Here is a 20,410-nt window from a genome sequence, read left to right on the forward strand (position 1 = left end):
CCTGCACATTCTAAGACAGCATCCATCCCTACCATTTGACCCACCCCGTTTTTTCCACCACAGTACTCATCCGTATTATAACCCTTTATTCACATTTTGTCTTTTATCTCAGTCAGGAGGCAGCGAGGGCGGGGGACTCTGCGTTGTTCCCTACCGTACCCTCAGCGCACAGACTGGTTCAGAAAAATACTCGAGAGTAAATGAGAGAATGAATGAAGGAAAAAAATGAGTGGAGGAGGGGTCTTTGGCCGAGCTAAAGAGCCTGCGCGCCGCGGGGGCTGGAAGCTCCAGGCAGTGCTCGCCCCGCACCGCCCCCAGAGTAAAGCGAATTTCAGAAGAGGGCGGGTGGCCCTGGGCGTGTGTGACCCGGAGCAAGTCCAAGTCCGCCGGGGGCTGCACGGGAAGCTGCTTATAGCTACGACCCGCGGCCCCCGGCCTCTAGCCCCACCGCCGCCAGGCAAGGGCAGGGACGCCAGGTCAGTTGGAGGCTCGGGTGCGGCAGCCGGCGACCAAAGGCACTGGGCGGGAGCCGGATCCAAGGGGATACTGCCACGTAGCTGCAGCGGAACCGGCAGGCTCTGCCGCGAAAGACACTGGGACTTGTAGTTCTCGGCTCCTCTAGACGCTGTCGCGAGCCCCCAGATAAAGAGGCGCTTCGCGGTGACGGGGAACTACATTTCCCAGAAGGCCGGGCTATGTTGGGGGTCACCGGGAAAGCGCCCCGGCTGGCTGCACTTACCCGGCGCTATAGGGCCGCTTCCGGGGGCGCGTGGCTGCAGGGGGGGCCCGTGTGGTCCCTCCTGAGGCGGCCCCCGGATGAAGAGATCTGGGAACCCGGGAGCCGAGGCAACGAGCAGCTCGGTGGCGGGGCCTGACTGCTGCGGAGGCCTCGGCAATATTGATTTTAGACAGGTACTGACCGCACCGCACCGCCGCGGAAACGGAAAGGGATCTGCAAGGCCCGAGGGGCGTGAAGGCGTGCGGCGCCTCAAATGCTGCGGGGCGGGGCCGCCAGTTCCCAGGCAATGGGGGCGTGGCGTGGCAGGGGCGGGGCGCCGCGTGCGGGAGCGCCGGCTGGTGTCTGTGTGTGTGCGTGCGTGTGCGCGCTCGTGTAAACCTCAGATTGCGTGTGTCAGAGACGGGGGCGTTCCTGAGCTCGTCTGATTGTGTGCCTGTGTGTGGCCCTGAGATTGTGTGAGTCTCAGAGGTTGTGCGTGTTAGTCTTTGGGATTGTGTGTGTCTTACTGAAATTATGTGATGCTCTGAGTGTGCGGGAGAGTGAGTGTGAGTGTGTATGACCGAGGCTGTGTGTGACTGAGCGTGGGCGAGGGTGAAGGAGGCCTATTATATGTTTGGGAGTGTGTTGTGTGGCCCCTGCTCCCGTCCATCCCCCAGGGTCAGGAGGCCAGCTTTTGCCCAGAGGCAGGAGAGTGGTGGGGATCCTGCCTCTCTCCCAGCCGGCCCTGAGCAGGCTGCAGACCACCACCCAACTGTTTCGGGGCCATAATGGGTGCGACCAGCCCCAGAAGCTGGGGGCCTGACTTGCCTGCTGAGGCTGCCCTCTACAGAGTCCTAGGCCGGAGAGTGCCTGTCCTGGCATCTCCCCAGGCTCCCAATTCCAATGGATTCCAATTTCCAACCTCCCTTGCATTCTCCCTTCTATCAAAGCTTCCTCTTAGATGCTCCATTTACCTTTTTCATCAACCACTCTTCATGAAGCCTGTAAGGCACATCTCTGCCCCAAACAGCTTCTAATCCAGTTCCTTCGCTCCCTTCATTCCTTACTCACATGTGCATTTATTCACTCACTGATCCAGCCAGTATTGATTCAGGGCCTGCTGAGGGCCTCGTGTCACTCAGAAGGTTAAGGGCACTTCTGTCACTGAGCTTTCATTCTAGGGAGGGAGACTGTAGGCCTAGAAAGCCAGAGAGTTCTCTGAAGGAGCTAACACCAGTTAGTGTTTTGAAGAGTAGCTGATGGGAAGGTGGGATTGAAATCCCAAGAGAGCCTGTTGCCCTATCTGCAAGGGAGGGACCTGGGATCTGACAGCCGAAAGGTCAGTCAGTGGGGCAAGATTCCCCAGTGGAGGGAGGCAGGTGCGAAGCCCTCCAGGAGGCACAGGAGGAGATGGGCCGCTGGCCCTGAGGGAGTGCAGGACTGTTGGCCAGATGGGTGCTCAGCAGAGGACAGGAAGAAGACTATTACTTTAGTAAACTGTTCATTGAATTACAACATGCAGTCAGATGAGTGATGGGTCCTACCCCTATAGCTCCTGCATTTTCACCAGGTGAACCTGTATCTGATAATCCTCAGATCAAGATGGGAGGTCATGATCATCCCCAGGGGCTGCCCTCAGAAGCCACCGTGTAGAAGGGTGGGTGGGGTAGCCGTGTAGAAGGAGGGTAGAATGCAAGGGGCAGTGTCCCTTTGCAGTCCCAGCTAGGGGCCTGCTCCAGGGCCTGCCAGTGGGCAGGGGAGACTAACTGGGTGTGTGAGGGGTGGGCTTTTCTGCTCTTTCTCTTTTCTCCCCAGGGCTGTGCAGCTGGAGAGAGCTGGGGCTGGGGTTGGGGTCAGGGTGACCCTCGTTGACTAACATTCTGTTTTTCTTCTGCTGTCCTTGTTGGTGCAGTTAAGCTTCCTGTTGCCAAGGGATTTTTCTTAAAGAAAGAAAAAAAGAAACATACAACATACAACATTACCTCCTCAATCGAAATCTCCGGTTTTAAAATATGTCAGTCCCTGGCCTGGGAGAGTTGCAAGGTTTTTGTTCACCCCATGGGCGTCTGAGCTGCAAGATCTCAGGTTCTAGCCCTGTGCTGCTGTGCTGTCCAGTAGAAACACTGTGTGCCACATGCATAATTTAAACCTTTCTAGTAGCCATGTTAAATTAGTAAGAAGAAATGGAAAATAGCAAAGAAATAGAAAAAATAATTTTAACAATATATTTTATTGTTATCAAAATATATATCAGACATATTTTGTCCTGTGGCATTCCAAGCTTGTGGCACTGCCTGTGACCAGTGGCTGCCATGTCATACCAAACAGTGCTGCTCTGGGTACCATGCCCTCCACCAGCTCTTTTATGGGCCTGCTTCAGCAGGTACAGAATCTTGCTTTTGTTTTTAATTTAAAAAAAAAAATCAGCCATTGGGGCTGGGCACGGTGGCTCACGCCTTTAATCCCAGCACTTTGGGAGGCCGAGGCGGGTGGATCACCTGAGGTCGGGAGTTTGAGACCAGCCTGACCAACATGGAGAAATCCTGTCTCTACTAAAAATACAAATATTAGCCAGGCATGGTGGTGCATGCCTGTAATCCCAGCTACTCGGGAGGCTGAGGCAGGAGAATCACTTGAACCCGGTAGGTGGAGGTTGCAGTGAGCCAATATCACGCCATTGCATTCCAGCCTGGGCAACAAGAGCGAAACTCTGTCTCAAAACAAAAACAACCCAAAAAATCAGCTGTTGGGCTGAGGAGTTAGGGTGAGGATTGTGCCCACTGCAGCCTCATTGACTGAGGCCCTTTTGCTCCTTGTTGCCCTCCCTGTCAGGGGATTCTGGAGGCTTGCTCCTCAGCTGGGCAGCTGCCTGAAGGCAGTGGGGTGGCAGGTGGACGAGAGCAGGGTCTGCATCTTGCTGTTCACAGGCAGGGGTGCCTCCAGGATTCAGGAGATGGCTCCAGTAGGGCCTAGGGGTGCGGGCACCCAGGCTGGCAGAGCACACTGAGGTCCTCAGAGCAAGGGCACATGCCCAGGTCTCAGGTCCCTTTTCCATAGCAAATCACCTGCTCACCAGAGCGGGTGAGTGATGATGTCTCCAGCTTGGTGTTGGTGTCAAGAAGAATGGGGACAGTGAGGGGGTTATGGTGAAGACCAGAATGAGATGAGGGGTGTAGAGAAGCTTTATGAAGTGTCGAGTGCAGCCCACCTGAGGGTGGTCTTCAAGAAGGCAAAGCCCTTGTATTCAGAAGGCTGAGAGACCTGGAGCAGGGGACACAGGTCCCTGTCTGTAATATGGGCACCCAAGTAAGGCCCTGGAGGCAAAGCTCCGATGGCCGATGCGGGGTATCTTGACTGCCTTTCAGGGAAAAATGTTTGCTTCTATCCAAAATCGTTGCCAAAAATCTTTTGATTGTATTACTTTAGTTGAAATAAACATTAGGCCGTTATATTAGATGAGTTACTCTGTGGTGTTTTCAAGGTCATACATTTTGTCTTCAGTAATTTGGGCATCAGCCAAGACAGAGCAGGGTTGAGGCTTTCCGTGGCTGCTCATCAAAACAATGACAGAAACTCTTGGAGCTTGTTTCCCCTGCCTCTGTTGAGATGACACTGTTTTTCCTTATTAAGCTGTAAATAGGAATTACATTGATGTTTTGAATGTTGAACCAGCTCTCGATTCCTGGGGTGATCCCTGGCTGGTCCTGACGTATTATCCTTTGTATATGTTGCTGGATTTGATTTGCTCTAATTTTTGGGGGGATTTTCTTTCTTTATCTTGTTTTATTTGATTTAATTTATTTATTTATTTTAAGACAGAGTCTCGCTCTGTCACTCAGGCGTGTACTCAGGAATGCAGTGGCATGATATCAACTCATTGCAACCTCGGCCTCCCGAGTTCAAGCAATTGCCCCACCTCAGCCTCCTGAGTAGCTGGGATTACAGGTGCACCTACCACCACACCCGGTTTTTGTTTTGTTTTGTTTTGCTTTTTGTTTTGTTTGTATTTTTAGTAGCGACAGGGTTGTTGGCCAGGCTGGTCTCAAACTTCTGACCTTAAGTGATCCACCCACCTTGGCCTCCCAAAATGCTGGGATTACAGGCGGTGAGCCACCGCACCCGGCCTGGTTTTAGTATTAGGGTAATACAGTGAGTTGGAAAGTGTTGCCTCCCTCTTCCATATTCTGGAAGAGATTGTGTGGAATTGGAATTATTTTTTCCTTAAATATTAGGCAGAATTCATCCAGGAAACCATCTGGGCTCAAGGCTTTCTTTTTTTAGGTTTTTAAGCCATAAATTCAAATCCTTTAAAAGATAAAGGATTATTTCTTGAATGAATTTTGGCAGTTGTGTCTTGCAAGGATCGGTTCATTTCATCTAAGTTACTTAATTTGTGTTATTCATAGTATTCCCTTATTATTACTTTAATGTTTGTGAGGTCAGTAGAGAAGTCCCCTCTTTTATTTCTGATATTGATATTTTGTGTCTTTTCTCTTTTTTTCTTGGTCAGGCTGGCTGGAGGTTTCTCAATTTTATTGGGAAAAAAAATTTTCCCCAAAGAACCAGCTTTGGGTGTGATTTTTTTTTCTCTATTGTTTTGCTGTTTTCAATTTGATTGATTTTTGCTTATCTTTATTTTTTTTACCCTGCCTCCTTTGGTTTTAACTTATTCCTCTTTCTCTAATTTCTTTCTTTCTTTTTTTGAGGCAGAGTCTTCCTCTGTTGGCCAGGCTGGAATGCAGTGGTGCAATCTCGGCTCACTGCAACCTCTGTCTCCTGGGTTCAAGCAATTCTCTTGCTTCAGCCTCCCAAGTAGCTAGGAGTACAGGCGCCCTCCACCACGCCTGGTTAATTTTTGTATATTTAGTAGAGACGGGGTTTCACCATGTTGGCCGGGCTGGTCTTGAACTCCTGACCTCAAGTAATCTGCCTGCTTCAGCCTCCCAAAGTGCTGGGATTACAGGCATGAGCCACTGCGCCCAGCCACTCTTTCTCTAATTTCTTAAGGGCAAAGCTTATTTTCCTGACCTGGGACTTTTCTTCCTTACTAATAGAAGCCCTGCCTTAGCCGCATCCCACAGGGTTTCATGTGTTCTATTCTCATTTTCATTCAGTTCAAAATGTTTCTAGATTTCCCAAGACTTCCCATTTGGCCCTCATGTGCATTCTTTCCACTATCGCTTTCTGTGACTGATTTCGAGTTTAATTCTGTGGTGGTTTGGGAGCATACTGTGTATGCTTTCTATTCGTTTAAATTTAAGATTTGTCTGATGGCCCCAAGTATGATTTGTTTTGGTGACACCAAAGAGACTGCAGGCTGTTCCCAAGGCTGCTGTGTGCTGTGGTCAGGTCCAGCCACTGGATGGCGCTGCTCAGGTCAGCTGCGTCCTCACCGATTTTCTACCTGCGTTTGTTTTCTTTCTTTTCTTTCTCATTAGATTTTTTTTAATGGGTCTCAAAATTCTGTGACAATCTTTTTTTTTTTTTTGAGACGGAGTCTCGCTCTGTCGCCCAGGCTGGAGTGCAGTGGCGCCATCTTGGGTCACTGCAAGCTCTGCCTCCCAGGTTCACGCCATTCTCCTGCTTCAGCCTCCCGAGTAGCTGGGACTACAGGCGCCTGCCACCACGCCCGGCGAATTTTTTTTATTTTTTAGTAGAGACGGGGTTTCACCGTGTTAGCCAGGATGGTCTCAATCTCCTGACCTCGTGATCCACCCACCTTGGCCTCCCAAAGTGCTGGGATTACAGGCGTGAGCCACCGCGCCCAGCCCAACAAATTTTTGGTCAAGTTGTTTCCATTCAAAAGTACTGATCTTAAAAACTAATAACTTAAAACTGCCACAGTCAAAAAAGAAAACCAAAGTGGTCCACAAAACATTTTCCTTTCCTTCTGAAGGTTTTACGATGCATTGTTGTCATTAACCAGTCTTTTACTACTAAACCTAAATGGCCAGTTGAAACAAACAGTTCTGAGACCGTTCTTCCACCACTGATTAAGAGTGGGGTGGCAGGTATTAGGGATAACATTCATTTAGCCTTCTGAGCTTTCTGGGCAGACTTGGTGACCTTGCCAGCTCCAGCAGCCTTCTCGTCCACTGCTTTGATTCTCTCAGTCACTGAGAGGACCATGGAGGGCCCTAACAAGAACTGTGGATTTGTCTTTTCCACCCTTTAGTTCTGTCAACTTTTGCTTCATACCTCACCTCACTTCTTTTTGTTGTTCTTGTTTGTTTTTGAGATGGATTCTCGCTCTGTCGCCCAGGCTGGAGTGCAGTGGTGTGACCTCAGCTCACTGCAACCTCCGCCTCCCGGGTTCATGCGATTCTCCTGCCTCAGCCTCCAGAGTAGCTGGGATCACAGGCGCCTGCCACCACGCCCGGCTAATTTTTGTATGTTTAGTGGAGACAGGGTTTCACCATGTCGGCTAGGCTAGTCTTGAACTCCTGACCTCAGGTGATCCACCCGCCTTGGCCTCCCAAAATGCTGGGATTACAGGCGTGAGCCACCGTGCCTGGCCGCTCATCTCAGTTCTTAATCTGAAGAGTGGGCATTCCTCTCAGGGTTATCACCAGGACTCGATGACACAGTTGTCACAGCCAGCGTCTGTCTAGCCATGCTCCCCGCCAGACACTGCGCTGAGTGCTTTCCTTGCACGTTCTCATTTAATCCTCCTGGCGTCCCGTGGCACCTCTACCATTCCCAGCTCACAGGCTAGGAAGCGGCGCTCAGCAAGGGGAGATGGCTGCCCGCCATGGCACGGGCGTCCTTGTCTCATCAGCACTCTGTTCTGCCTCCTGCAAGTCCCTTGCCAGAGCTTGGCAGCTGGTTCACTTCCGAGCGAAGGTTGGCTGGCTTATTGTTACTATTGTCTTCAAACTACAATGTGTATTTACACAGAGATACAGTAGCACCTAGCGGGTACTGTCCTGGGCCCTGGAAGGTAAAGGTAAAGAAAAGGAGGATGGCTGGGCTTGGTGGCTCACACTTGTAGTTTCAGTACTTTGGGAGGAGGCCGAGGTGGGAGAATCACTTGAGCCCAGGAGTTCCAGACCAAACTGGGCAATGTGGTGAGACTCCATGTCTACAAAATAAAAAAAAATTAGCCAGGTTTGGGCCGGGTGCGGTGGCTCACCCCTGTAATCCCTCGGCACTTTGGGAGGCCGAGGCAGGCGGATCATGAGGTCAGGAGATTGAGACCATCCTGGCTAACACGGTGAAACCCTGTCTCTACTAAAAATACAAAAAAATAGCCGGGCATGGTGGTGGGCGCCTATAGTTCCAGCTACTCAGGAGGCTGAGGCAAGAGAATGGCGTGAACCCGAGAGGTGGAGCTTGCAAGTGACCCGAGATGGTGCCACTGCACTCCAGCCTGGGTGACAGAGTGAGACTCCATCTCAAAAAAAAAAAAAAAAAAAAAAAGGAAAGAAAAAAGAAAATGGGGTGAAGCTCACAACCAGCAGAGGAGTGAGAAGAGGCAGCCCAGCGTGGAGGTGAGCAGGGCCTTGAGAAACACGGTCTTACCTGCGGGCCCCACGCCCACCCCTGCTGGAGCACAGGAGCTGTCAGTGCCTTTTGAGTTTCACACAGGTCACACTTGTTAATTGAAGAATGAATGACATTTCACCCTCCTGAAGGAAGTTACGGATCTGGGGAACTGGAGCAGCTGCATGCCATTTCATTTTACTGTGGGATCTAGAGACCACAGTTGCATTGTGACATTCTAACTTCCACCCCTCCTGCCATGAGATGGTTTTTGCTGCCCAGGGCTTGCCTGACCTCAGATTCCAGCATTGGAGTCTTCCCTGGAGTGTCCCTCCAGAGAGTGAATGGTGAGAGAGGGACCTGTATTAGTTGACATTAAGCAGACAGAGTAGAGGGGCCGCCAGCCTCGGCCCTGAGTGCGCCCTGTACTTTTACATCCGATCTCGCTTCTGTGCAGAAGGTAACTTCAGGTGGCCTGTGTCATCACCCCCATTCCACTCAAGGGAAACCTGGGCTTAGATTGGTCATGGGAGGCTTGCCATGGCCCCTCACGGTGGGTGGTGAAGCTCCCAGCTCAGACAGTGGCTGCCAAAGGCCAGAGTCCTCTGAGCCAGGTGGCCTCCTATGTGGAAAAACAGGGTTAGGGGGCTGGCTTAATGTGAAATGGCTTCTCCTCTTCTACCAGAGAATAAACTTTTTAAAAAATACTTTTATTTTATTTTTTTTTGAGATGAAGTTTCGCTCTTGTTGCCCAGGCTGGAGTGCAGTGGCGGGATCTCGGCTCACTGCAACCTCTGCTTCCTGGGTTCAAGTGATTCTCCTGCTTCAGCCTCCGCAGTAGCTGGGATTACAGGTGCCTGCCACCACGTCCGGCTATTTCTGTATTTTTAGTAGAGACAGAGTGTCACCATGTTGTCCAGGCTGGTCTTGAACTCCGGACCATCACGTGATCTGCCCCCGTCGGCCTCCCAAAATGCTGGGATTACAGGCGTGAGCCACTGGGCATGGCCAGAGAATAAACTTTTTTTTTTTTTTTTTTTTTGAGATGGAGTCTCGCTCTGTCGTCCAGGCTGGAGTGCAGTGGCATGATCTCGGCTCACTGCAACCTCTGCCTCCCAGGTTCAAGTGATTCTTCTGCCTCAGCCTCCCCAGTAGTTGGGACTACAGTCGCTCACCACCATGCCCAGCTAATTTTTGTATTTTTAGTAGAAACGGGGTTTCACCACATTGGCCAGGCTGGTCTCAGACTCCTGGCCTTGTGATCCGCCTGCCTAGGCCTCCCAAAGTGCTGGGATTCCGGGGGTGAGCCATCGCGCCCGGCCCAGAGGATAAACTTCTTAGAGGAAAAAGACTCTGGCACACTCATCCTTATGTCTTTGTGCCAGGCACAGGGCTTTAACCCAAAGTTGCCCCAAATAAACATTACCCGAGTCAGCTTATGGTGCCAGGGCATGAGGGCAGCTCTGGGGGCAGTGGGGGCTGCACCACTGCAGGCAGATTCTGCAGGGGTGATGGATCCCAGGAGGACCCTGTCCCCTCTCCAGCAGCCCCCACCCATTCCCCTGCCCCCTCTCCAGCAGCCCCCACCCATTCCCCTGCCCTTCGTTGTGTGTGGTGTGTGGCCTGGAATCAATGTGACTTTGCCTGTCCAGGCCTGCTGTTTGTCCATGTGTCACAATGTGACATGTTGACCCGCTGCAGATCATTCCCTGACCACAGAGCGCTGCTCCCGAGAACCCTGCACCCCTCAATGGAGTAAATTACCATAAAGCCTCTTCCTTGCCCACGCTTTGGGGTGTTAACAGCTGAGGCTATTCGTCAGTGACCCGTGGGACTCGAGCTATTCCTGCAGCTCAGCGGACCTCCTGGCCGTGGTGGGTAGCTCCTTTCCTTTAGTCAGATTCCAAGGCCTCTGCAACCTGGAGCCTTGGAGCGGGGGTTCCATTAGAATTACTGGGTAGCAGAAAGCCTCTGCTGTATGAAGGAGGACCTCTGCTGTATGAAGGAGGTTGGGGCTGGGAGTGGATGGGAGACCGCCCTTTGGTCACAGGTGTGCAGGGGAGGCCATCAAGGGAGACTCTGACACCCGGAGGCAGAGCCTGGATGTGGGACCCAGGACTCTCCTACTCTGCTCACGTCTGACCTGGATTTTTGGTTCTTTTTTGCCAATCCAGTTTCAGAAGGGAGGTCCACCCTCCTGAGGGGGGTTTTGGAAATGACAGCTATCAGAAAGGGACTATCATGTCTCTGAGTAGGGATCGGGGAGCTAGGAGGGGCTTCCCTCTTCTGCCTAGAATTCCACTCTGAACCATTAGTCATTCTTTCCAGCAAAGCAGGTGCTTCTCCGGGCAACACAAATCCTCCTCAAGGTGACTGAAGTGACCGGACGGACACCACCACCCTCCTAAGACAGGCTGACCTGAGGCCACTGGGACCTGGGCACAGGAGGGAGAGGGGGGATGGGGTGGATATGTTCCAGCTTTGATCAGTTCAGCCCTAATTGGGAGACTCAGGTGGATGTCAGCTGCTGCTGGGTTCCCCCAGTGTTAGTTGCTTAATCTTTCAGTGCCTCAGTTTCCCTCCTTCATCTTGGCTCCCACAAAAGGTGAAAAAAGCACATTTCTTGCTCACTTTCCCAGTTTCCTTGGGTTTCAAGACCCAGAAGCACTCACTTTTATCCTTGTCCCCTTTTTATGGGGCTTTCTGTCCGGTAGGGCTGGCCTTGCTCAGGCTGGCTCTGCTCCTCACTGCCTGGGGTCTGGAGGCTTTGCTCTTTTATCTGCAAAGTAGGCTAACAACAGGGCTTTACTTTTAGGGTGGTTGAGAATATGGCCAGAGATAGGTCTGCACTCACTGCCAGGTCCTGTGTTTTCTTAGACCCCCTAGAGTGAGGGCCTCCTTAGTGGAGCTCAGCGTTTGGTGACTAACATTGAGTTGAATTCCTTATGAGAGGCAGCAGTTCCCCCAGGGCCCAGTGGGGAAGTGGTACAGAGATCATTTACACTCAGGAAGATGCACCTCTCTTAGTTGTAGAGTTGAAGAGGCGCCAGTGATATGGGAAGTGTTTTTCCTGGCCCTGGAAAATGCCCTGTGTCCCGTCCTGGCCCCAGGCTCAGTGTCCCTAGGCCTTTCCTGCTTTCTCTTTTCTCCTAGCTGAGTGGGGCTCTGCTCTGTGACTCACACTCTGCCCTTTCTTCTCTTTGGCTTGGCTAACAGCATGCTGGTCTGTAGGTAAGGGTCCATGGGGAGGGCTCTGGGGGAAGTCCAAAGGTAGGAGGCCACTGAGGTCCTTTGCTGTGCCCTGGGGAGCAACCGGCAAAGCCAGGGTTGGGGGAGGGAGTGGATTAGGTGGTTGTGTAAGAGGCGGAATAACAGCTGGGCCACGGGAGGATTAGTAATGGGAATGAGGCAAGGGAGGGGTAGGGTGAGGCCAGGTTTTGGCTGGGGGCTGAATGGGGAATGGGGAGTGGGAGGGATGGGTGAAAACTGGCCGCAGGCCCACTCATAGGATCTGCTGTGCACATGCAGGGAGGTAATTCACACTTGGTGTGCTTCGTAAGTGCCAGGCATGACCAAAGCCAGGACTCTTCCCTGAGCCAGCTTTCCACCCTCCCCCCACCAGGCTGTCAAGGGACAGGGCCTTGGAATCGGATGTGGTTTTTTTTTTTCTTGAGATGAAGTCTTGTTCTGTCACCCAGGCTGGAGTGCAGTGGCACGATCTTGGCTCACTGCAACATCTGCCTCCCAGGTTCAAGCCATTCTTCTGCCTCAGCCTCCCGGGTAGCTGGGACTACAGGTGTGCGCCACCATGCCTGGCTAATTTTTGTGTTTTTAGTAGAGACGGGGTTTCACCACATTGGCCAGGCTGGTCTCAAACTCCTGACCTTGTGATCTGCCTGCCTGGCCTCCCAAAGTGCTGGGATTATAGGCCACCATGCCTGGACTGGAGGTGCTTAATAGATGTTATCATGAAACTGAAGATAAGGCCAGGCCTCAGGTTAAGCCCCAGGTTCTAGAAGCTTTGGGGCTGCATCACAGGCTTTCCCTCCCCTCCCTTCCCTTCCCTTCAGGGCAGGGCAGCCTGCTCTGAGCCTGGCCCAGTTGTCCTTTATGAGCGGCCAGTGCCTACTCTGGGGAGTGTGGGCCTAGGCTCACAGCCCCAGGCATTGGGAGGCACCTGCTGGAGCGCCAGGCCTTGTTGGCTGCAGGCGCTGGGCAGGCACTGCGCAGTGCCCAGAGGCTGTGGCCGCAGCTAGGCAAGTGGTGCTTTCCTGGGTTCCTTCTTCCCGCCATTTGCGGAGTGGCTTTTCTTAGTCATTTGTTTACTGATGCCCACGCCTGCTGCCGTGGCCACTCTTTCACTCAGCTGTCCTGTCTACAGATTCTAGTAGCAGTGCACCTTTCGTCCTATGTCAGCTCATTCATCCCTCAGGAGGGGCCTGCATTGGAGCATTTTGTTTGTTTGTTTGTTTTGAGACGAAGTGTTGCTCTGTCACCCAGTGGAGTGCACTGGCGCATCTTGGCTCACTGCAACCCCCACCTCCCGGGTTCAAGTGATTCTCCTGCCTCAGCCTCCTGAGTAGCTGGGATTATAGGCATGCACCACCACGCCCGGCTAATTTTTGTATTTTTAGTAGAGACGGGGTTTCACTGTGTTGGCCAGGCTGGTCTCAAACTCCTGACCTCAGGTGATCTGCCCACCTCGGCCTCCCAAAGTGCTGGGATTATAGGCATGAGCCACCACGCCCGGCCTAGAGCATTTAATATCTGCTTAGCCCTGCCCTTGGCCCTGTAGTGAGATGATTGTTTGCACCTCAGGGATGCAGGCTGATCAGGCAGGGAGGCCACACGTGGGAAGGATGCCAGGCCATAGCAGAAGATGGCTTTATACTGATAGACATCTGAGGGACATCCCATGGTCACATCCTGCAAGTGGCCTGGTAGCAGGCAGAGTTACGTCAGGAGACTGTCGTTTGGGGAAGCAAGGATTGGAGTGGAGGCTGCGCTTGCCCCCCAGGGCTGGCTGACCCTGGGCAGAAGCACCATCTCCTCCCCACCCCTTCCCCAAAATGTGGGAGATCAAAGTGCTCTTTGAAGGAATTTACTATATTTCCAAATGCAACAGAACAAAACACACCATTATGGGAAAGTTCACAGCTCTGATGGACTTTACACTTTTTTTTTATTTTTTGTTTTTAATTTTTTAAAAAGATTTTTATTATTATACTTTAAGTTCTGGGGTACACGTGCAGAACGTGGAGGTTTGTTACATAGGTATACATGTGCCATGGTGGTTTGCTGCACCCATCAACCATCATATCTACCTTAGATATTTCTCCTAATGCTATCCCTCCCCTAGCCCCCCGCCCCTGACAGGCCCCGGTGTGATGTTCCCCTCCTTGTGTCCAAAAATGTGGAACGCTTCATGAATTTGTGTGTGTCATCCTTGCGCAGGGGCCATGCTAATCTTCTCTGTATCGTTCCAATTTTAGTATATGTGCTGCCGAAGCGAGCACAACTTTACACTTGTTTTATAATTTAGTATTTTTAAAAAATTTTTGAGTTGCATGTGGAGAGACACCATAATATTTTTCAGTGCATTTTAGAAACAGTTTTTTATTTTAATTTATTTTTAAATTAATTAATTGTTTATTTTTTGAGACAGGGTTGCCCAGGCTGGAATGCAAGTGGCACGATCACAGCTCACTGCAGCCTCGAACACCTGGGCTCAAGCGATCCTCTTGCCTTGGCCTCCCAAATAACTGGAACTATGCCCAGCTAGTTTTTACATTTTCGTAGAGACAGGGTCTCACTGTGTTGCCTAGACTGGTCTCAAACTCCTGGCCTCAAGTGATTCTCCCACCTTGGCCTCCCAAAGTGAGCCCAGGAGTTCAAGGTTTCAGTGAGCTATGAACGCACCACTGGACTCCAGCCTGGGCGGCAGAGGGAGACTCTGTCTCAAAAAAAAAAAAATGTAAAATCTGAATATTTGATACTATATTTTATGTTGTTTTCTAGAAATTTCTGTCTAGGTGCTGAATTATGCAGCCTGCTCTTCTACTCGGCCGTGTGTTTGAGAATGTTTCACAGTGCTGTGTGTAAACCTAGTGCTTTTTTTTTTTTTTTTTTTTTGAGACGGAGTCTCGCTCTGTTGCCCAGGCTGGAGTGCAGTGGCGCGATCTCTGCTCACTGCAAGCTCCGCCTCCCGGGTTCATGCCATTCTCCTGCCTCAGCCTCCTGAGTAGCTGGAACTACAGGCGCCCGCCACCACGCCTGGCTAATTTTTTGTATTTTTAGTAGAGATGGGGTTTCACCATGTTAGCCAGGATGGTCTTGATCTCCTGACCTCGTGATCCGCCCGCCTTGGCCTCCCAAAGTGCTGGGATTACAGGCGTGAGCCACCGTGCTCGGCCGACCTAGTGCTTTTAACTGCTGTAGTTTAGCTGCTGTAGGAATGGGCCATGGGTTGTTTTTTTTTTTTCTTCATTTCTTTGGTTGCTGGACACCTAAGTTGTTTGTCATTGTTCCTGATGTTTTCATGCAAGCTGATGGCGGGGCAGGGGCAGTGTCCACGTGCCCCCTGTATGCTGGTGGCGTGGCCGGGATGTGGGTGCACACTTTTTCAGTTTACCCCGCCCCACTCACAGCCTCGTGTGCACTCGAGATTGTCCCCTGTCGAGTGTGGGTGAGGAGAGGCACACCACTATTGTTTTAATTTGCTTTTACCTGATTCCTGGTAGGCTGAGCATCTCTTCACATTTATCTCAGCTGCTTGGGTTTCCTCTGGGGCCTCTGAGAACCCTCATCCCGGAGGGTCTCGGTCACATCAGGGTTGGTGTCACCTCCCTTCAGGGTGCCAGGCACCCCTCTTCAGAGGTGCTGATTTCCTCATCTGGCATCCAGGCACATTTCTGCGGCCGCCCTCCCAGGACATGACACAGCTCATTAGGTTTCAGCTTTTTATCTTCCCTTCTATGAGACTACACTGTAGTAATCTTTGCTGGACTTGGATGTTCCCAGGCCTCCCGGCGTGTTCCCAGAGGGTAACTTTGTCTCCGACTCCTGGGGGCTCACAGGCCCTGCTGTGTCTGGGTGGTGCTGATGCTGGCTCTGTCCCTGCAGGCAGACTTCTGCGTTATGACCTGGTTGCTGGGCTATGTGGACCCCCTGGATCCCAGCTTTGTGGCTGCCGTTGTCACCATCGCCTTCAATCCGCTCTACTGGAATGTGGTAAGTGATATGCCTGACACTGTCCAGACGGGAGTATCCCACTGCTGGGTGAGTCCCACATGCAGGGGATCGCGGCGGTTGCTGCTGGCTGGCCAGACAGACAGACCGACAGCTCTGCTCTTCCCTCCCGTGTCTGTCGCTGGCTGGTGTGGAGTACTAGGCGCTTCCTGCTCTTTTGCCTTGGGGGTCCAGCAGCCATTGGGCTGCCCAGGCTGGCGTCAGGATGGTCCAGGACTGCAGGGGTGGCCCTCCTAGCCTCACAAGAGCCTGCAGGAGAACGCTGCCCCACGGTGGGGCTGCCATTGGTCACTCGTGCCTGGCAATCTGGTGGCCTTCTCATGCATGAAGTGGGTTGCCCAGGAAGTAGGGGCTCTCTTCCCTGTCTGCCATGTCACACAGTAAAGCCACTTGCTTGTGAATCTCCCACCCCTCGTGTGTTCCAAAAACATGGGTATTTTTCCCACATGAGGCTTCCTGCAAAACGGCCTGCACATTCCGGACCCAGGTGAGCTGGGTGGCAGGAGCAAGCCGTCATGAGCTGAAAGCAAGCCGCCACCATGGCACCAGTTTGTGATGGGTGCCAGGGGATGTTTGGGTGCCCGAGCACCGGCACCGAGGGGTGGGTGGACTGCGTGGGAAGTGGGCTCTGGGCCCTTTGAGGAAAGTGTGGGAGGGGAGGGCCGTTGGTTCCTTCTGCAGCCTTTCTGAGATGCCCCCCACGCCTCCCAGACTGGGATGAAGCTCTGGGGTTCCTGGCCCAAGGCTGTCTCTGGGGGGTGCTTCTGCGCTGCTTCCCAGGGATCCTGCTGGGGTAGTGGGTGGTCCCAGGGCTCAGCGGGGGTTGGGCTTGCTGATGCAGAGCCATGAGCGTCCTGTGATCACCCCCGAGGCTAATCTGCAGAGTAAGGCCAAGATCAGCGTCAGCAGCACATTGTTCCAGACCGCTTTCATTTAAGGTGAGCCCTTGATCCCAGGGCAGAACAGGAAATGTTTTTCATTTAGTTTATGACTTGAGATTTTTCTCCATCTGGTGAGAGAAGTGGGTGGGGGCCAGCCTGCTCATGTCAAAGACAGTGCATTCCAAAGAATGCCCTGTCCCTGCTGTCCTGAACATGCTAGACACACTCCAAGGATGGATGCTCTGGCAGCCCACAGGGGAGGGGCTTCGAGGGGAGGTCCAGAGGTGGGACTGAGACTGGTGAGCTTGGTGTAGCCAAACACAGGCCTCCTGGACACCCCTTTCTCCTGAGAAGCCTTGGCTGGGGTGGGGAGCACCTGTACTCTCAGCCACACCGTCCCCAGCTGGCCCCAACCTCCTGACATGGGCCCCTGTAGCCAGGGCTGCAGCTGCAGTGCCTGGCCGTCCTGGCGTTCCCTCCCACTGCCTGGCCTGCGTGCTTCCCCTCTCCTTTCACCTTTGCACACACCCAGCATGCCAGAGATATGAGGTGGTGAAGGGTGAGGAGGGTGTTTGGAGGCTGAAAAATGGTCCTGCAAAGACGTCCACATCCAGTGAAGGTCTCTTATATGGCACACACACAAGGGTCTTTGCAGACGTGATGAAGTCAAGGAGCTTAAGCTGGGGAGATGGCCCTGAGTTACCCAGGTGGGCCCTAAGTGCCATTGTGTGTGTCTTTTTAACAATGGAGTGGCACAGGGACATTGAAACACAGGAGTGTCTCTTGTCACCATGGAGGCAGAGGCTGGAGTGACCAAGCCACTAGCCAAGGAAGGCCAGGCCTACCAGAAGCTGGAAGAAGCAAAAAACGGAGTCTCCCGCAGAGCCTCTGGTTGAAGCACAGCCCAGTCGGCACCTTGGTTTTGGCCCAGTGGTAACTGATGGGGGATTGCTGTTGTTTTCAGCCCCTAAGTTGGTGGTTATTTGTTACAGCAGCCACAGGAAGCGAGGCCAGGGTATTTAAAAAGCCAAAGACCCCTGCTGGAAGACATTGTGGGCCTAACCCTTGGGGTGTTGGGTGTGCCACGCCCTTTCCTGTCCACAGTCCTTCTCTGCGGGAGACGCTGGGCTCTCACAGCTGCAGGAGGTCCTTGCCCTCTGGCTTCCTGCAGGCCTGATGTTGACCAGCAGTCATTGAGGTACATGTGGGTCTCCCAGCACTGGGAGCTTGGCTGGCTGAATGTATAGCGGGTGCTGAGGATGCCTTTTTTTTGCATAAGCCCCCTCAGGTCACTTCCCACTGGCCTAGCCAACAGTGTGTTTTTGTGCAGTTCATTGTGAAGGTTCTCAGCGGCTCATGAATGGCAGAGTGGTTAAGATGCAGTAAGATTTGGCCGGGCGCAGTGGCTCACGCCTGTAATCCCAGCACTTTGGGAGGCTGAGGTGGGTGGATCACCTGAGGTCAGGAGTTCGAGACCAGCCTGGCCAACATAGTGAAACCTCGTGTCTACTAAAAGTACAAAATTTAGCCGGATGTGGTGGTGCAGGCGTGTAGTCCCAGCTACTCGGGAGGCTGAGGCAGGAGAATCGCTTGAACCTAGGAGGTGGAGGTTGCAGTGAGCCGAGATTGCACCACTGCATTCCAGCCTGGGTAACAGAGTGAGACTCTGTCTCAAAAAAAAAAGAAAAGAAAAAGAAAAAAAAGATGCAGTAAGATTTGAAAGACAGCATGTGTCTACGTGTTTGGCATACGGTTTTGTTTTGTTTTTTTTTTTGGTCATAAGCTTTTGATCAGTCTCATTTAGAGAAAGTTTTTCACTGGAACAGTTTGTGGTTATTAGTGGGAGAGGGAGCGAGCTCTTCAAAGTGGTTTCAAAAGGAGAAAAGTTAAGAAACATGTTGCAGTTCCGTGGGCTGCTGCCGGGGAGCGTATCCGGACGGCATCTGGAGTGGGATGACGAGGTCCAGCTCCGTGATGCCAGAACCCAGTGGGCGAATCAGTTGAGCCAAGGAGTTGGAGACCATCGTGGGGAACATGGCAAAACCCTGCCACTACAAAAAATACAAAAATTAGCCGTGTGTGGTGGTGTGCACCTGTAGTCCCAGCTACTGGGTTGACTGAGGTAGGAGAATCACTTGAACCCAGGAGGTCGAGGCTGCAGTGAGCTGTGGTCACACTACTGCACTCCAGCCTGGGCAACAGAGCAAGACCCTGTCTTAAAAAACAAAAACAAAGACAGGCCAACAGGCCACAACCTGGGAAGCACTTAAATAACTTAATAGTTATCAATGCAGTTGTCCCTGGGTGTCCGCAGGGGATTGGTTCCAGTTCCCCGTGGATACCAAAATCGGCAGATGCTCAGGTCCCTGATGGGAAACAATGTTGTATTCGAGTATAACATATGCCCACCCTCCCAGATACTTTACATCATCTCTAGATTACTTATCATACCCAAGACAGTGTACATGCTGGGTAGTTACACTGTATTATTTTTTGTGTTATTACTTTTTGTTTTTATTTTTTCCTGAATTTTTCTTTCTTTCTTCTTCTTCTTTTTTTTTTTTTTTTTTTTTTGTTTTTTTTTTTTGAGACAGCATATCGCTCTGTCGCCCAGGCTGGAGTGTAGTAGCGTGATCTTGGCTTACTGCAACCTCTGCCTCTCGGGTTTAAGCGATTCTCCTGCCTAAGCCTCCCAAGTAGCTGGGATTACGGGGGCCTGCCACCAAGCCCAGCTAATTTTTTTGTAGTTTTAGTAGAGATGGGGTTTCACCATCTTGGCCAGGCTGGTCTCGATCTCCTGACCTCGTGATCCACCCGCCTCGGCCTCCCAAAGTGCTGGGATTACAGGCATGAGCCACCGCGCCCGGCCTTTTTTTTTTTTTTTTTTTTTTTTTTTGAGACAGAGTCTTGCTCTGTTGCCCAGGCTGGAGTGCAATGGCACGATCTCAGCTCACTGCAACCTCCACCTCCCAGGTTCAAGTGATTCTCCTGCCTCAGCCTCCTGAGTAGCTGGGATTACAGGCACGCACCACTGTGCCTGACTAATTTTTGTATTTTTAGTGGAGACGGGGTTTCACCATGTTGGCAAGGCTGGTCTCGAACTCCTGACCTCAGGTGATCTGCCCACGTTGGCCTCCCAAAGTGCTGGGATTACAGGCGTGAGCCACCGCGCCTGGCTCTTGAATATTTTTATCTGCAGTTGCTGCGGAGGGCTGGCTGGTGGTGGCGGGACTCATTCTCAGGTGTTGTGCCCAGTGCATTTCATGCAGTATTTCAATGAATCTTCACAGCAAATGCTATTAATATCCCCTTTGGAGACTGAAGCTTGAAGAGGTTCATTCATACATTCTTCAAATGTTTATTGAGCATTTACTGTGTGCTGGGCACCATCCCACCCCTGGCCCTCACGCAGCAGCTTCAGTGGTGAATGAATGTATAGCACTGCCGGTGACACAGCAGGCAAGGGGAGGGACAGACGGGGGTGGTGGTCAGGGAAGGCCTCTCTGATGGGTGTCCTTTCACCAGAAACCTGATTCTCATGCAGGAGGGCGCTCAGGTGTCTGGGAAATAACATTCTGTCAGGAAAACACAAGTGCAAAAGTCCTAGGGCACTCTGAGTGTCCTCGGAGGTTTTAAGGGACAGCTGCCGCTGGAGCCAGGCAGAGGGAGAATGGAGGAGCAGGACAGAGAGGTGGCTGGGGACGGTGGTGCAGGCCTTGCGGGCCATGGGGAGACATTCCATGGACTCTGAGCTGGGAGCCATTGCAGAGGTGGCATGCTGAGTCAGAGTTTCAAGGTCACTGCACCAAGGACAGAGGAGAAGAGGCAAAGGTGAAGCTGAGAGGCCAGCAGGCCCCAGATGGCAGCTTGACCACAGTGGGATTGGCGGAGGTGGGAGCAGTGGTCAGGGAGAGCCGAGAGAGGCAGCTTGGCCAGCCCATGGTTGGGCCTGAGTGACCTGTGGGAGGCAAGGCCGTTGGCTGCCCTGGGGCAACCGTGGGAGGAGAGGCTTGTGGAGGAAGAGCTTGGTTTTGCCTGTGTCAGACACGGATGTCCTTGGGCTCCAGACAGTGTGAGAAGG

The 20,410-nt window shown here is 52.3% G+C and overlaps 1 protein-coding gene and 1 non-coding gene across 2 annotated transcripts in view; one reads left to right on the forward strand and one right to left on the reverse strand.

Moving 5' to 3' along the window:
* Window positions 1-679: 679 nt before the first annotated feature.
* PEMT (phosphatidylethanolamine N-methyltransferase) overlaps window positions 680-20,410 on the forward strand; it is an 85,982-nt gene continuing 66,251 nt past the window's right edge. Inside the window, exons 1-2 of the mRNA XM_003279857.4 lie at window positions 680-912; window positions 15,323-15,430. Of these exons, the coding sequence (XP_003279905.1) occupies window positions 817-912; window positions 15,323-15,430 (204 nt within the window). The 5' untranslated portion in view covers window positions 680-816. The remainder of the gene's footprint in view (window positions 913-15,322; window positions 15,431-20,410) is intronic.
* LOC115838519 lies at window positions 13,608-13,716 on the reverse strand. Its single transcript, XR_004033534.1, has one exon. It is a non-coding gene; the product is annotated as a U6 spliceosomal RNA (small nuclear RNA).

The sequence above is a fragment of the Nomascus leucogenys genome, chromosome 14 (genome assembly GCF_006542625.1).
Source record: "Nomascus leucogenys isolate Asia chromosome 14, Asia_NLE_v1, whole genome shotgun sequence".
NCBI lineage: Eukaryota > Metazoa > Chordata > Mammalia > Primates > Hylobatidae > Nomascus > Nomascus leucogenys.